The following is an 18,855-nucleotide window of genomic DNA, read 5'->3' on the forward strand; positions in this document are numbered from 1 at the left end:
CTCAGAAGAAACGAACAAGGAAGATTTAGCTACAGGAGAGCATTGTAAGGGTGTGGTACCACGAAATTGGGCAACCGTATATCCAGAAGTTGATTAACTCTATGCCAGATCTTTGAAAGAGTGTATTGCAGCTCGAGGAGGAACAACAAAATATTGAGACTTATTTTGGTGATTTACAGTACATAATACTATCACATTAACTTGTCATTTCAGTTTGTACACGTAATTGCAATAAAATGTTTGTTTGGTTGTCATGATTGCAATTTGTATGGTTTCTCATATTTCCATTAATTACGCATTTACTCTTTGAGAAGATATTAATGGCAATTAGGTATATCAGGTGGAGGCTTTTTATTGGATTTCATTCACAGGGATATGTATTCCATCTAACAAATGCACACCAAACATTTCTGCAACCCATAATGCAGCGCAAAACACATTATTCGCAAAATTCACAGTTTTTTTTGTCAGCCATTGTATATCAAGTACGTGGTGGAATTGAACACGCGATGATGTTGCTGAAGGAGATTTCCATTTCATGAAAAGGGTTGGTGCATTTATTAAAGTGTCCACTCATTTAATCTGATATGACTAAATCTTTAGTTTAGTAAATTATAGGTTGTGAAATTGAAATTCGCAGTTATTATTTTTCTCAGTCAGGTAATATTTCATTAAAAAATTCCTTTCAGCTGTTAAACGATGTGAGATGAGATCAAGTCGTTTTTCTTTTCTTTTTTTGTATTTTCCCTCTCTTTCTCTTTTCTGTTTACAATGTTTGTTTTACAATGTTTCTTTTCTGTTTGCAATGTTGTTGAATTTCCTAGCGTGTTCCTGCTGTTCCAGAGAGAGAGATTAAATAATAATAGCAATAATTAATTTCCTTTTATACTCTATACGACTACCAGAAAGAGAAGTTGAAAACTTCAATGTATATATTTTATACCGTGGCCATTATACCAAAGCGATAGTTAGCAATGTGCCTTGTATATTTTGTGGCAATGTACGTGCTCGATCTCGCAATATTCCTACCCGTTTTACATTTATGTTAAAACCCAAGTAATATGAGTTCTCTAAGCAGCAACGCAGTCATGTTGATATAATAAGTAGGATCCTAATAGTGTCAATGATGCCGGAGATGCTTCCTTTTCGAGTTTCTGCTCTGGTTACGTGTTTGAAAAGTGGTAGGCGAAATCCCTTTTAAAAAAATCTAAGAAATCGTAATCATTGACCGTCGTCTGGATGTTATTTGGTTATTGGACCAATCTTGGTGCACTAATACACCCAATGTTGGTTATTTGTGAGGGATAGAAGGACTTGTTTTCTGTACCTTTTGTCTTTCACAAACTTGTGCAAGGCAGCATCTATTTTACTGAGGATGTCAAGCATTTTATTCGAAAGGAATCCGTCAGAGAGGGAAGTCTGTTCGTGTTACTGACGAGCATTAGAAAGGATCTAAACCAAAGTTACAGTTCTCCAAGACCACGATTTCCAGATATCAGATTGGAAGTAGATCCTATTGGAATTTTGTTCTTTCATTAATAAAAGAGGGCCTTCCTTCTCATTGATAAAGCAGATGCCAATTTCAATCGTTGTAATTGAGATTGGATTTGACATTGGCCCATTTCGTGTTAGAAGTCGTTGCTGAGGTCCAAAGTTCAAAACCTGCAGAACTGTTGTATAAATTGAAATGACTGAAAAGCTTCTGATGATGGAGGATTCCCGAATATGAAGCATTTTCTGCTTGGCAGCCTTCGTATAGCTGCTGCCTCACACTGTGCTGAAAAGGCTTGGATTCGAGTCCCTTCGACGGCCAAAATTGAGAAACACTAAACATTAACTTAAATTAACTAAAACACATTCAAACGATTTGATCTAAACTTCAACTTTAAACTTAACTTTAAACTTAAATTTTAATTAGATGAACTAAAAAAACGATTCTGCTGGCACACAATTAAGCTTAACGAACGGCGGACATAGGGGACACCCTGGAAACCGCCAGTAAACTACAAAAAATACTTTGAACTTTGATCAGGACGGGACAAACTTTTATATGCTTTTCTTTTTCCACATCGTAGAAGAAGCCCATCGTGTCCAAATTGGTTGTTATACGTTAAGGTTTGCAAGGCTTAATTCCGAGAAACTCAGGTTTTTCATCTCATTGTGGAGCACTGTTGTTGTTGGGTTTAAGCACATTAGCAACTTAGGCCATATTGCACCATATATATAATGTTTGTAAATTACGTGCGTTCTTTGGTAAATTTGCTGTTTGATGAACGAAAAACCGAGTTTCCGGTTTTTCGTTCATGCTGTTCTCGCCTGAGATGACCAACTCAGACACGTGAAAAACCCATAAAAATTCCTCTCTTCATTGACAAGATTCAAGCTGAGGCTTTTCCACCGAGTGTGGGGAAGGACTATGATTATACCAACTGTGCTGCCCCACGAGGCCACTGTGCAAGTCTGCTGAACATAGAATACACGCACTTTATAGACAGCATATATTTTCTTATGGCCTTTTTCTCGATGGATATTATAAGAAATTTCTCAAAACAAAAACGTCATTTATTTATAGTGCAACTCGTGGTGACAGCGCCACAGTTTGAGGGTAGATCCTTTTTGAAACAAATCGACTAAATTCATGCAATTTATAGCGTAATTTTCTGTCTTGTTCTAAACGCCCTTTAAATATTTCTGGACACTCATAGCGAAAATCCCTGCTTGCTCTTTAGTCTTCATTATGAATGCTGATCCATCCTAAAGTTTTAGAAACTAGTTTCTAGCATCCCAGCTATAAAGTGACATACGAGTTATGATTATCGTAAATGCTTTCGCTTTAACTAAAGCCAAAGAACACTTGGATTACTATTCAACTTACAGCCGTTCTTATAATCGAAGCTGTCGGTAGTTTGTTTTAATAAGGATGCATTTTAAACTTACTTTAATTTCGTTAATTACTTTTTACTGTTTCTTTCTTACAGCAGAAGCTTTTTCTTACCTTCGCTCACATCTAAAAAGTTCCGAATTCCGTTTCTTAATTAAAGTAAAAGGTCTCTTTCTGACTAGAATACATTATCCTTGATAGTTGTTCAACCGATGTGGAAAGAGTACTTAAACTTATGTACTTAACACATAGCTCTAGTATTTATCGTAGACGACAACACAGCTGGGTTCATTTACTTAAGCACTGTCAGATTCTTCCGACCACTGACTCATCTGAAAAAACCTTTCTCACTGACTAACACTTTAATCGCACTCTCTACTCTTATTAATGGTATTATTCTCATCTCGTGCATACGGTCTGTTTAAATCGCCAGGGTTCTTGACGGATCGGATACGTGATTCGAAAAGCAACATTGCAGTTAATGCCTACTGGAAAAAACATAAATAATAAAGTATCTATCACTTAAATAAACATTTTATCGACTGTAGTGTTTGTTATCCTCTTTAAAGCACTATATACATTGAACTCAGCTACTATAAAGAACAGTTTTCTGATTAAATATCAGAAAATTGTTATATTCTAGTAACTGAGTTCATTCTTAAGTATCTGAGTTATTTTTTAAGAATCAAACTTAAATCATTTAAATATTAGAACACTTTTGGAAAGAGTAAAAATTGCAATCTGATATATAACAGTCTGTTTCTTTTATCTTGCGACTATCCAAATTATTCAGACTGCTTTCTTTCAGGAGTGAAGGCGTGGCTTTTGTATCCTCCTTGGCATTTACTTCATTTCTTGTGCAGCGCCTTTGTTGTTGTTGTTGGTTGACCGTTTTATATCCCAGAACTTCTTGTAGCCAAACTACATTAAGAAACCGTGATATAAGAACCTGTGGTTTATGTTTATTGTTCGATATATATTTATTTTTCATTTATAAATATTATATTGAAGAAATAACCAAGAATTCTCGAAGCAAATACAATAACATCGTAACATAAAAATTACATCGATATGTTTGCATTCATTTCTGGAAACGTCATGTACTTTTATATCTATAACGCATAATTTTCACCGAATATAAGAGGTGCTGTCTTTGCAGTTAGCGCAGTGATTATAATTGCCCTTTTCCCACATCGTGTAAATAAAAGCCTAGGTTTGAATTCCCTCTCGACCGGAGGAATTCTTATGGGATTTTCTTAACACCGTGACGGGTTAATCTGGTAAGACTTGCCAACTAAGAATGAACCAAAGGCTTCAATTTTAGTTCATCACTAAGACCTCAATTCCTCTCTATAACTCAGAAACTAGATGATAGTCAGAGCAATGTAAAATGCCTATTTTGTTATCTCAATGAGTGGATGGAACTTGTTCATGGGTTTCATCGCTTACGTAATTTGGTTCCTTTTGAACATCACGCACTGAAATAATGTGCTTGTACTTCAGAACGGTACAGTTTAAAACACACATTGACGTAGTGGTTGTCCAATTTTGAAAGCTACTAAGTAAATTGTTTTATTAGTTAAAATTATTGGCTTGTGTTATCTTTCTGTTTCAAATTATTAGTGCACAGAATGGAAAAACGGTTGGGAAAAGATGGTAAAGACGAATTTCCTGTTCAAGAGAAATTATAATTATCCGAATATTTTTGAAAAACATGCTGATTTCAATATTTCTTATAGTTTTGTAATTGGGCTACTGTTTATTTTCATTCTCCAAATTGTTGTGATAATTATACCAATATAAATAATTCATCTATCTTTTTCTTTTTGTGCGCAACCATTTTTTTTTTTTTTTCGAAACGAAGAAGAATTCTTCAAAACCAAGAATACCAGTAAGTAAACTTAACTGGTATTCTTCGTTTCGTCCTCTGCTCACCTTAGCTGTCATTTTCTTTTCTGTCTGACTTCTCGACTTCTACCATATTTCTCTCTGTTTTTCTCTTCTAGTGTGTGGGCAAGGAGGTACATCTTTTTTTTTTACCTTTAAAAGTCTCCATTCATTCATTCATTCATTCATTCTGTGCTTCTGGTCTCCTCCAGTAGTTCTCAAACTGAGCCTTCTCTTCTCGCTGCCTCGGTCCTCAGTGATACCCCGCACATTTAGAAATGAACACGCCTTATAACAAGAACTGTCAGTAGCAGCCTGACAAATATCGGGACAACCAGAAAGGAAGACACCGGGATAATTCTTCGTTCCAAGTCGATTCCTTCAACGACATCTGCTTGTCTGTAAAGAGGAAAGAAATGGGGCTATCCAGGGAAAAAATAAAATCGGTCTATTTCCGTGATATACAAACTCCAAGAAGCCTGTGTCAGAGAATCAGACTAAGCTGCGAAGAGTCGTCTATCAAGGAGGTAAAAAAATTGGCCGAAATGCATCAGAGTCAGTCAGCTGTCACTGCTCGCAGTCATCTGATTGAGAAATTCTTATTGGTTCCAGACCATTCAGAAAATCCTGCATATACTCCGGAGACTGCACAAGTGAAACAACTCTAACATGCTTACATCTAAGAAACATCGATATTCAAGTTTCTTTCTCTTTTTTTGTTGGTTTTCGGCGGACAGATGCATTTTAAAACTCAAAACGAACTACCCTGTCTAGTGATTTTATACAAATACTTGAGAATTCTCGAAACAAGTTGATTCTCTGTACAAGGAAATGCTTTTTTGTTACATAATACTTCGAATTTATTCAAAAAGTATTATGTAACAAAATTCTTCCACTCTCTGCTGCCGCGTGTTTTTAACGGCACTGCTTCTTCAAAGATTTTTGTTTTTGTTTTTTTTTTCTGAATTCGTTTTCTTTGCGACTTGCTTTAGTGCTTTGTTTCTTTCGCTTGTTTTCACTTGGTTAGCCAGTATATAGTTGATTTTTTTTCTGATTTGGAGCTTTTCCATTGTGAAATTGGTTTGGAGTCCTTATTTCTGAATTTAGATCCATCGTATGCACGCACCCTAACAGAATTTGCACTCTATCAAGCGTAATCGAGACACTGGCGATCCACATAATACCGAAAATGAGGTGCAAATTTAACCTTTCCCAGTGTACGAACTAGGTTGGAACAGAGCGTGAAAATGTAACTTTTCCCAGTGCACAAACTGGGTTTGGTTGGAACGGAGAGTCACGCCATTCTTGTACTGTATTTCAATAAAGTATATTTCCAATTCGAGCCCTGCTGGTTTTTGCCATTTTACAAAGTCAAAATAATAGTGCTTGACCTGCCTCTAATTGGGACTGTATCATCGAATTTCATTGATTTCTCACTTAATTATTCACAGTTAAATTGGAAATCGAATTATTAAATTTTAGAGAGAAAGAGAGAGAGATATAATCTTTATTGCAATTTTGGTGTGCAAAGATTCCATAAATTGCCCTTCACGGCCATATGGTCAGATGTTAAAATGTTTTATTTATTCTGCATTGCGACCACTAATCAGAGTAGTTTACATTTAATGAAGTGAGTTGGTTTGTTATTTATGATTAATTATTTTATTATCTTCTCCTCCATCTAAAGATTTGGTAATCGTCTTCTTTGATCGCTAATTCATCTTGGTGTCAACTGATTCCAATTCCTTGTAACATGCTGCTTGAAAAGCCCTTTAGAGGTTGTTGCTGTCATCGACAGGAATGAAATACTTAGGTCTTGCGATTACAATCAAACATAGTCCTTTCAAAATGGAGACAAGCGGTGTAGCCACTATACCGTTATGAAAGACATCTTAGAGATTTGCACCCTGCCTTTTTCTTCGAAAAAACAGGTAAATCGACTATTAGAACATATGTAATTTAAAAACGAAATACAAGGACGCATCACGACCTGGGTTTCTTTACGCTGATGTAAATAATTCAACCTTTCTTTTCTAAAATTGCCGAGTGTGTTGAATTGGCGCAATAGACCTTCACAAGTATATACTTGGCGAAGAAAATATATATTTTTTAAATTCGTTGATATTATTTCCTTGGCAAGCGACTGCTTGATGCACCCTCCGTTCGTGCACCCACACAGAACGGGAAATTTCCTAGAAATCGATCGCCTTCGAGAAATCAAGGACTATATAAATCAAATCATACAAATAATGACCTTCTTGGTCGTCTTCCAAAACATTTCTGAAGAAAGATAAACGGTTACAGTAACCGATGCTGAACACGTGGGAGAAGAGAGCCCCCGGGTATATGTAGTTGTACTTCCGGGGATGAAATGAACTTCTAGCAGTCGTCAGTCAATCTGGAACAAAATATTGCTTCCATGTATCAAAGTCATTCTGCTGTCATGACTTCGGGGCCACTGATCGAGAGGTGCTTATTGGTCTGTGGCCTGTTGAAGAGTCCTACTGTAATATAGTGCTCGCTGGGGACTGTGGGTGGAGGAGAGTAATAGAACTCGCTTCCTTCCAGGAGAGTCAGCATTTTCACAAAGCTAAAGGAACAAAGTATGAAATGGATGTACGCAGTATCGGCAGTTTCGTTTCTGTGAAGCTTTAACTACTTCTTTTTGGTCGATATATACTTATATATCGGATTCAGATAAAAAGAGTTTTGGCATAACTGCCATTTAGCCAATATTTTTATATACCTCACTTTGAGCAAACCGTTTTCTTAAAAATAGAGTCTTATATATATATAAGAGCTAAATATTACGGGAATGCAGGAATGTCTAAATAATTCAGTGATTTGGATTATTGCTCTATATAGGCAGCTAAGGCATTATGACACTGTTTTAAAGTTTCTATTTAGGTGCATTTTAACGAAATGTTTTAGCTGTTTCTTTCATTAATCAGTGTAGTAACGCCTATGAATTTTTACCAGAGTTTTCTGTTAAATAATGCTTTAATTTTTCACTTATTTTTGTCTAAAAACATGGACAGGCTTTTTACAGGATTACATGAAAGGTCGTGCTATCTGCATTCTTTCCTTTTACAGGAAAGAATGCAGATAGCACGACTCTAGTGTATAGTGTTCGTTACACATTTTTGAATCCACCGAATTCCACGAAATATATAATATTCTTTAGTCGCTGACTCTTAAACTCTTTTGGCTCTGTGTGGCCATCTCTGAGTATAAAGAGAGAATTTATTATTTGTTGATCCAGGCAGTAGTACTAGCTATGTAAAATTGGCCATTGGGAAATACGAGTAGCAATGCCTGAGAATTACAAGTGACTGATTAATGAGTGTCTGAGATAATTGTCATATTATTAATGTTTAAGCATCTTTGACCGGTTGATCAGTATTATTTCCAGGGTATTTTTCATATTCCTGGTATTTTTTCAAGATTCCACCATCGACAGCGATGGAAAATGCAAGAGCGAAGAGAAAGAAAGAAGGGCTGTCATTATGATCATTCTAAACTTTAAAGCTTCTATGGGTCAAGTTTTTTTTCATCCACATTTAATGATGGGATGCGAAAGTCATCGCAGATAAAATTTAAAAAATAAATAAAGTGACATATATGATGAAGGAAGTAGCATAACTTTTTAAGAAAAGGGAAGACCATATCGCACAGCTATCAATGAGAATCTTAATATTTATAGGTCATCATCGGAGTATTTTATAAATGTGAAATTGTTCCTGACTAACAGAAGGTTTCTATATAAATCTGCATGTCAGCTGGAAGAATGTGTACTTCGAGTTCCTTTTCAGATATTCAAAAACTGGAAGGGAAAAAAAGTATAGTTTCTTCTTCGCTCTTTTCCTCAAGCATGTCATCAGATCTCCCCTTGACTTGTATCAAATGTTACTCACTAGTTCGCGAAACGCCCACTGTGCTCCCGTTGCATCTGTCCTCGAAGCCTAGCCGATTGGAAATTGTAAGCAGCTGTTATACGTGGTACATTACTTGTCCTCGTCCTGCCGAACATGTTTTATGCTATACACACTACAGTGACTGTATACAGCACCGTACTTAGCAGATTGATTTTTGAGTAGCAGAACAAAGCTGGATCTTCTAATCTGGCCAGACTGACGGCAGTGACAAGTTAATGTATATTAATGAGACTCGTGCCTGTGAATTACAAGAGAGATTAATTAGTTAGTGTCTGGGGGTAATTGTGATGGTAATGTACAACTACTGGGAGCTACATTTAACCTGCATTTTTTTCTGTGGTGGCGTGAGGGGGCAGGGAAAGAGGAGAATTTCTTAAAATCTGTGTGATCAAAAGATCTATTGCACTTTTATTATATTAAGGAGGTCAGTTGACTGTAAAACTCCAACTGTCCTGTTGTCGCACTTTGTTAAAATAGTTGATTTTACTGATGCTCAGCTATTTCTTTATCGTAGGTGATGTACGGTCTCAGAAGACCCTTCACTGCAATCTCGCTTCACTTCATCCACTGTCAGAGAAGCTTGCACTCAAGATGACTACACTCCTGAATTTAATTCGCTTCTCCATTCCAGCAGCTGTTCCGATATTCAGGACTAGAACATACAATGAGTCTGAGGTCTTCGTAGAATAAGCAGACTTAAAAGCGCCTTCCGGCATGCTTAGATTACGACTGCACACCTGTAAAATTGTTCTTGTTACGTCATTCGTTTGGTTTATGGCAGGTGTCGGGGTACTGATGTATTATACCGATTGTATAAGCAACGGATCCTCTTGTCATGGTGTTCAACGGTTAAGGAACACTGTCCAAGTGACACCCGAAGCTGAAGTCCCGTCCAAATACACTGCGTCACCAGCAGGAGACCTCAGACGTTGGAAAACCCCAGGTAAGATTTAATACAGTATTTTTTAACAAACTCTCTAATGGGAGGGTGGGAATGAGTGTGACAGAGATTAACTATTTCATTTTAGCAGTAGATATTAGAATGATAGTTAATTTTCCCAATATATTCATGAATTATTCAACAGCTCTTCGTTTAAGAAATTGCTTTGTTATTTATTTATATTTTTAAATTGTTCTGCAAAGTTTTTATATCTAAGCATGAGTTGTTATTGCACTATACGATAAATAACTCTCAAATTTAGAAGAGAAGGTTCTCCTCGCACACAATAGTTTATGATGAACGTGATAATACTATTAAACAAGGTATGGTTGGGAACACCACTAAAATATCATTTAATGTTTTATATTGTATGGGTTTAATGTGAAAATAAAGATTAATTTTAGTTGAAAGAGAATATTATGTTAATAACCGCCATTTGCGTGTAACGGAACGTAGATAATGTGATATGCAAATCACGGTCGTTTATATCGAAGAAATTGCCCCATTTCCTGATGTTGTAAAAGCAAAAATATAATTTAAAAACGTGTTTTAAGAATAAAAAATGAAACAAATATTTGTAGAATGAAAATAACCAGTTGAAAAGTGGTGTAATCAGAACAGGAAGTTCTAAATAAAACTAAGCTTACTTTCTGCTCCTTTGAACATTAAATACTGACGACTATTGCACTCTTAAAATTGCAGAAACGAATTAAAAATTCTTTAGAGTGGCCAAATGCAACAGTTCTCAATGAGTGGGTAGGTCTTATAATCTCAGTGGTCGATTATGTCAAGATGGGGGATCATATTTGGTCTTGTTCTGATTCTATGTACATAAGAAAGACCTTTCTTTTCATTTCTTAAATATTTACTTTATTTTTGCATATTTTAAAGGTTTTTTTTTTTTTATCACCATTTTGATATTAGTCGGTCTCGAGGGCGAGGGTTTTACGGTTTCTTCTCCTGAAGCCAAACCGGCCATAGAATGTGTTCAGTTTACAATACACTGTATTCCCATAACCTTAATTGTTTTGGCGCAAGAATAAAAAAAAACAGCTTCTATAACTGATCATTATAGAAGGAGAAACCCAAATTTGCTGTGCCGTATGACAACACAATAAAGAACGTATCTTTTTTTTATTATTACAAAGCACCCCGTTATCTAAATAGGGAGACTAAAACTGTAAATCAATGAACATAAAGTGGAAGCTGAAACTGGCATACAAATAATATTTCACTATCCTGAATTAGAAATTTAAATTTTAACAACATCAGACTTGCACAAAGACGCTTTCTTTTGACGCGCACGGAACCGATTTGAAGCTGATGAGATGATTCCGTGAATTTCCGATACGCTGAGGTGAAGCGAAAATGCCGTTAAATAATTTCTAATGTCAATACCATACGCTTGCAGCGTGTCTGAAATTGAAAGCAACTAAAATAGACCAGCCTCAAAGGGACGCATCCTTTTCTTTAACCATTATCATAAATGGTAAGGTGCGGATGCGAATAAATAGTTTACCCAGAATTTTTAATGTCAGAAGGCGATTTATATATGATGATAGTGATTTTATGATTATTAGATTCCAGGAATCGAAAATAATAACAGGCCTTCTCAGTTCGACGCTCAACTTTCATTCAGACTGTTTCAGATATCATCAGCTGTGAAAATATCTTCAAATTTCGGATTATTTTCCTTAAACTGTTAGCGGACTTCTCAAAGCTTTCATCAGTCGAAGCTACCTTGGCCCTCGTGGGTAGCACAGTTGGTATAATCACCATCCTCCACAGTAGCACAGTTGGTATAATCATCATCGTCAAATCCCGTCAATGACGTGAAGAATTTTTATGAGTCTTTTTAACAACGTCGCTGAGTTAGTTGGTGTTAGGCGAAGGTAGCATGGTTTTTTCTCCCAGAAACTCGGGTTTTCGTCTAACAAATAGCAATCGATCACAGACCACACGCAATTTACAGATGCATTTTGACGCAATAAAGCTAAAGTTTCTGATATGCCTAAAACCTTACAATAACAACAATAATCGAAGCTCCCTTCCTGGTGATGGAGCACCCTCGCTGCTCTGATTAACCAATTTTACAAGTAATATCCAAACAGAAACAGCCATCGTCCGATTCACTTTCGAGTACGTTGGCTGTGTTCATGAATTACCCTTTTAATATGTTGTTTGCAAGCGGTTGTCACATGGATGCATTTTTCCTTTCTGCCCAACTATCTGTTCAATTTCTTTGCACCCGTCTGTGACCTGGACTCAGCTACAACGCCTGCTGTACCATTTAGCACCACATTCTTCTCCTGATGCTCCTAAAACCCTACCATAACATATCTCTCTCTCTCTTTCTCTCTGCTGATTAAAATTGGTTGAATCATGATAAGAAGTGCCTGCACCACAGCCTACTGAAACATTTACATAGGCCACTGCTATTACCATATAGAGTATTTTCTTTTCCAGAAAACCTATATCACTACATTATTTTTTTCTTCTGTGTATATTATCCTTCCATTTTATGTAAATATACCTTTATTTTACCAATACTGATGCCAGAAACCTTGTTATCCTGATGCTGGATTCTTATGATCAGTTCACTTTTTTGTTAATTATACCCTCATGTAAATAAATATTTCTTCAGGCAGCCCTAGTCGGATTAGGCGTTAACTACGAGTAGTTTCTTTTTATTAGTCACTGGTTTTGTAGTGCAGTTTAATTTATTTTATTAGAAAACGAAAATAATTTGATAACAGATAATTGTTTTCAATAGCTGTTAGTTATTTTTTAATGGAAGTTTCTTCCTTATTAATGAATGGAAAATGAAGCAGTTAGCAGTGAACAGGAGTCCACATTGAATATCTAACATTCTTGAATATTAACGCATATCTCTAAGTTTCTTTGCTCTGTATATATCGATGTTTAAGCCCTCAGGAGGGAGGTGTACAGAGTGGGTAGCTTTGCTGCTCTCGCACACCATGGACTCTATTCCCGTCGCTGGTTAAAATTGTGGGATACTTCCATCGAAGAGTGGAATATGTAGAAGAAGTTGTGTGTGTTAACTTTATGCGATCTGCATTGTTCGGGTCAGCCAGTCACAGGAAGGAGTTCCATGCTTCTCCCAGAAACTTGGGTTTTTTTTTTTTGTTCTACAACAGGCAAAACGATCATGGACTGTATACACCCCATAGGGATAAATATACTCTTGAGGGTTGCATAGTGGGCCCAGTTGTGGTCCAAGTGTAGGAGTTTTCCGTTAAAGGTCCAACATCTGTATTTCATTTATAGCGAGTATATCCGATAGTTCATTTACCTATTATAATGACATTTTTGATTATAACAAGTAATGATGGATAATGATCTTGGTAATTTATAGAACGGAAAAAATCTACGAGTATCAATTATTTGCTGGTCGATTGTAGATTGTTATTAACAACTGGGAAAGAAAAAAGAAAAGAATTTATTAAAAGAAATGTGTTGGGATTTCGAAGTTATTGATACTGGATCTTATTGATGTTGGATCCTACTGGTATGAATACGTGGGACCATAAGATATAAGTTTGTTAAACTCTTAAGATGATCTTTAACAGTTATATGTACATATAATAAATGTAAATAATTGTGTAGAGTAAGTGGTGCTAATATGTTAATTCACCCCCACTGCGTGGCTTCTTGTGATTTTTGAATAAATGTCATACAGACTCGCTCAATACCAAGCCTTGCAATTGCTTGGCTAAGCTAACTCCTTCAGAGAAAATGGGAATTTTCTGATAAAATAATCCGTTCCAACGTTCATCGATAACTATAAGGCGTGAATGAGATGCACATCTGAAATAAGATCCTCGTAGCTTTGTACAATTCCATGGCCTGTTGTAGATGCAGTCAGGCGAGCTTGTTTGTTTACTGTCCACATTTTTCAAGAGGTAGAATTCAGTTTATAACTTCGAGATCGCAATACTCGCGAGTTCTAAACAAGTGGCGCTTAAAATATTAGTCGCAATCCTTTTGTTTCCATTTAGGGGATCGAAAGAAAAACACCTCTGGAAGAGTAACTGAAACCCTTCACATAAACTCTAAATTTCGTCTGAATTATAGACACAAAAGTCATAAGAACGCACACATCTCATTAGCCCTCGTTCTAATTTGGGAAGTATGCTTAATTTATTAAAAGGTGTGAAATAATTAGAAAGTTGATAAAACAAGTGAAACATTACAGTAAACTGGGAGATGCTGGATTTTGAGAGAGTTGTGCCTAGTTGTAGAACAACTTTGGAAAGTTCATTTAAATGAATATTGAGCACTAACAGCTGGACTTCTTTACATCTATAAATTCATATTGAACTAAAAGATGGTACTATTGGTTGAAGTGTAAATGACAGTTCAATTTGTTAGATGTGCACAAATGATAGTAAACAGATTAACAACGATGTTGTCTACATATTAATGGATGTGCTGCAGAAAAAAATTATACTTTCGTAATAGAGAATAAGAAACATTAAATGCTCTCGTTGAGGAATAATTATTACAATGAAGCAGCCTTTATTATTTTGTGTGTTTTTTTGTAAAGTGACATAAAACAGGTTACCAGCTCACGCAGGGGCTGTATGTGACCAGCTGTATATCTATAATTTGCAAGAGCAGTTTGCTTTAAGTTACAAAGTTTACTGAATAAGATATAGCACTAAAACAGAGCAATTCAAAGTTATAATACTCGTATAGGTAAAGCTTCATGGCCTCAGAGAAATTTAAGTTGTTTGTAGAATCATCTTGTCCTTTCATCTGTTTATGCTACTTGCAGCCAGCAAAAACAGGTGAATACTCTTTCATGTCTTGAATAACTCGCTAAAAAGACACAGAAAGATGCCTTTGTAACGAGTTGTCCCGGTATTGCACCACTTTTAAACAGATGAGATTACAAATGTTTTTTTGGAGAAGACATCTGTTTGAAAGTAGTGCAATGCCAGGCAACTCGTTGCAAAGGGCAAATTTTAAAGGACAAGATTGCCCTGCAAGTAGAATCATCTTGGATATAAAAAGAGAAATGCGACCCTGTATTGCATGAATTCTTAAAGACAGTGCAATCGTTGACACGAGTGGCCGATTGCTTTCTTAATAATTCCGAATTTTACATAGATTACTTTATTTATAAGATTACATCTTTTAAACTGTTCTTCATAGGGATGATGCTTGGTTCTCTTTACCAATGTGCCCTACTTTGCACTTTCTTCAGAAGTTCTTTAGATAGACTTTAGACTCAGATATCGTATTCTAAGTGTGGTCGCATCATCATCTTATAGAAAGAGATAATGAGCTACTTGTAAAGAGAATCAGCTCATTCTTCACGTAGAGACTTTCAAAATTCTAATAAATCATAGATACGAGGGTTATCCCAGAAATAATGTACACCGCGCACGTGCTCCTCACCCCATACGACCCTGTGCGACTGGCATTTATCGGGATAATAATTAACTTTTACATTACTGTGATTGAAACAGAGTTGCTGCAATGGATGTTTGTGTCGAGATTTTTAAAAATGGATGTTGATACTGCTTCGGGTCAGATTACAGTTTCATCAGATCAAAGGTCATTTATCAAAATCGAAACTTTACGTGCGCGAACCCCGACACAAATTTATGAATCGTTGCGGAAATGTGTGGCAAGTGGACAGAAGATCGCAGCACGGTTTAGCAATAGTCTCAATGGTTTCGCCAAGGTTAGATCAGTGTTCAAGATAAGAAACGCTGAGGTAGACCGAGAAAATCTACGGACAACACATCGACAGTCATTATTTCCACTATTTTGAACGAAGACAGGTATGATCAGTAAAGAAATAGCCAACGAATCTAGAATACCAAAATTATCTGTTCACTGAGGTGTTCCAAAAACGAAAGGTTGCCACCCGATGGGTCCCACATTTTCTCCCAGATGAACAAGCGAAGGTAAAGAAATTGCAACGCAGTTGTTCGCACGTTACCAACAAGAAGGTGAAGAGTTTTTAGAACGCATTGGACAAAGATTTCCGTCTTTAAACGTTCTGTCTTAATGAGTTCCTTGTAAAAGAGAAGGAGCTCGTTTTGCAAAGTAAAGGATTGCAAAATTCTGATAAATCTTAGATACGAGGATTATCCCAAATGCACACTGTGCACGTGCTCCTCACTCTGTACCCCTGTGCGACTGACATTTATCACGATAACAATTTGAAGTTTAACCTCAACATTACTGTGATTGAAACAGAATTCCCGCATTGGATGTTTGTGCCGAGGCTTCTCTTGCCAACAAATTCAAAAATTACCTGAACGTTGGAAGACAGTCATAAGGCGTGAAGGAATCCTAAGGGGTTAATGTAAACTGCGTTATAAAATAAATTCGTTTTAAATTAACCGCTTTTGCGCAATTCTTTTGGGATAATCTTTATATAACACCATGGCTTCCTACTTACACTGCATGTTGAACTTCATATATTTCTGTATCGCTGTCTTGTACATTAAACGATCGGTATCGCAGCATGAATTGTTGAGGAGGCTTCCATCCTGCAGTGGGTTGATAATGGCTGCACTTTATTTTATTCATTTTTATCGGGAGATTCCAACAGAATCTTTTCTTAATACTGTTGGTGCTGTCACTGTGTTTATTGTGCGTGGAATATATTGATACCATCAGGTGTCTATACGAAAATAAGTTGCTTTCCAAACATAGTGGAGGATATATATCACATATTGTCCTTTCCATGCTGCTGTATGTATAATACTCATGCATAGTTAGTGCAACACTTAAGGAACAAGATCTACTGCTTCATCAGACTTTAGCTTAGCAAACTTTTCGCCTCCATTTTGCTTTAATATTCTTTCTGTATTGATCGTGAGCATCTACTATTACACTTTCCTTTTCCTTTTACCATGCGTTCTGAAACCAATCGAGATATTGCATGGTTTCTTTCAGTCGGTTTCAGCAGGGGACGGCGCTTGTACCTCCAAGGAATTAACCACGATGCAGTTTATTCTCTCGTCCTTTTCTGGTGGCTTTAGAGGGAGCGATTTTATTTATATATATTTTTTTTTTCTGTCTGTGGTCATCATGTAGAGGTAATGCAATCCTCTGCACACCTCCAAACCCTTTTGTTGATCGATATTAATTTTCCCAAGAATCTGGACACTATTGGAAAGGAAAAGCTTTGATAAAGTAGATGAACTCTAACCGTTCCTAGGAATGTATTTATGTAATCACGCTTTTTTTTTGTTGTTGTCAATGAGAAAGTAAAGGGCAGTGATGGCAGAAGTTAAATCGATCGACAAACTCGATCATACAATTTTGCTGAATTTCATTTGGAATTAAATGAGTATGTATGGAGTATTTCTCTGGATGCACACGTTCAGACTTGTTTATGCTCCCACGGTATGACATTCTCTTTTTTAGCATTCCTTTGACATCCATTTCTGCTGGATCCCAAGCCACATTGGGATGAAGGGTAATGAATCGGCTGACGCTGCAGCCAGATCACCCCAGCCTGTTAGACCCTTATACAGACTACAGGCAGCTAATACACTCTACATTACTCTCCCAATGGCAGCAATCTTGGCAGTCGAACCTGCGCAGGAACCGTAGAGAGGAAGTTGTTCTAGCTCGCCTCCGCATAGGACATAGTCATCTTACGCTTGCATTCTTGCTGAGGGCAGATGACTCTCCTATATGTGAGGATTTTGATTTGATTTGATATTTGATATGTTGAGGATCTTGCGGCCCCTGGGATTTCTCCCATCTCCGCGGTGTTCTCTGTATCGAGTGACAGTACCCTGTCAAGCCAGAGATTTAAAGTGTGTGGATCTGTTGTGCCCATTGTTCATCTGGCTTATTGGCCATCGGGCCCCTGATGGGACCCGACGTTGCTCATACCGCGCCACGTGGAGGCTAGCCAGGTGTTACCAGTAAGGAATCAGTACTCTGGCAGGTCCTGCCACCTACTTTCCTCAGATTTCAATGGCTAGGACCTATAAAAAAAAAAAAAAAAGGCATTGCTTTAATCGCTGTTGGTGCTTTGTTTGTTCATAGAGCTTTGCCTTAAGAGCGAGAATGGATTGTACGCTGGATGAGTTTTATTTTTGGCCGAAAAGGGTCGGGCAAGCAATTTTGGTGTAGTTACAATTTTGACATGTGGGGCTGTGCGCTGTGAAGGTAGACAGATTTGGGTGGGGAGAAGGAAGGCTGGAGGGTAGAAAAAGAAGAAAGGGACCGATAGAGAAGGTAGCCCCCAAATGTTCAGTGGGCATGCCCATGCCACACCAGAGGGAAAGTGGGTTTTGGAGGGAGAGGAGGAGACAGGGGTGTCCCCCCCGCCGGGAAAAGGAGATAAAGCAGGCCCGGAAAGGTGTCGGATCTGGGTCGCCATTTGGCTAGTTGGCAGCAAGGCTGTAATCTAAGTCGTTCACTTTGACTCTCCAGGTGGTGGACTTAGTCTCGGCAGAGGCCAGGATGCGTCACCTGCACGTGACATGCCAACTACATCTAGGTCCCAGTGTTTGGTCGCATCCAGTTAGGACTCAGGTGTCTTTCAGTTGCTGTAAAATAATACAATCTGTCCATCGGTGGTCCAAAGTCTGAAATTTGTTTCAGGGTGGTGGAAGTGCTCTTTGCCTCGCGAAGAGATTTTGAGCGAAAAGCGTGAAAGCCTTGTAGTTTTCTTCTTCCTGCAGCACTATGTCCTCCTGATTTCTAAGGATGGAGCGTAGTTTGGTAAACAGCAGGCCACATAGAGCAGGTGCTCCCAAGTTTCTTCTTGTCCGCATCTACACTGCGCTATGTCCGAGATTCCAATATCGTGTAGCTTCTTCCTGAAGGAGCCATGCCCTGTCAGCAGGTAAGTGGTATGAAGTCCAGGAGAGTACCAGGTCGGGGAAATAGGGTAAACACGTCAAATGTCTGGTATGAAGCTTCTAGTTAGTTATATGTGAGGATTGTGACACCTTTTTAACCATTCGTCATATTTTAACCGAATGTCCACGATATAGACAACAACGTTTTACGTATTTTAACGCTTTTAGCCATCTGACTGAGCCTTATAAACTCAGCCAGATTTTATCTGACAACGACAATGTGTTAGCTGTTTTTAGGTTTTTAAAACCAGTAAACCTTTTTGCTTGTATTTAAATGTATCTTTATATCAGTTTACCTCGTACATATTTATATTTTTATACATATTGACATAGTGACCTAAACAA

The 18,855-nt window shown here is 37.3% G+C and overlaps 1 protein-coding gene across 2 annotated transcripts in view; it reads left to right on the forward strand.

Moving 5' to 3' along the window:
* Positions 1–18,855, forward strand: part of LOC150091068 (polypeptide N-acetylgalactosaminyltransferase 13-like) — a 320,974-nt gene that overhangs the window by 202,040 nt on the left and 100,079 nt on the right. For both annotated transcript variants that reach the window (XM_090381577.1, XM_090381584.1), the window contains one exon: positions 9,218–9,646. In XM_090381577.1, the coding sequence (XP_090237703.1) occupies positions 9,418–9,646 (229 nt within the window). In that variant the 5' untranslated portion in view covers positions 9,218–9,417. The remainder of the gene's footprint in view (positions 1–9,217; positions 9,647–18,855) is intronic.

This window comes from Mastigoproctus giganteus, chromosome 1 (genome assembly GCF_048544385.1).
Source record: "Mastigoproctus giganteus isolate SK-2022 chromosome 1, ASM4854438v1, whole genome shotgun sequence".
Lineage (NCBI taxonomy): Eukaryota > Metazoa > Arthropoda > Arachnida > Uropygi > Thelyphonidae > Mastigoproctus > Mastigoproctus giganteus.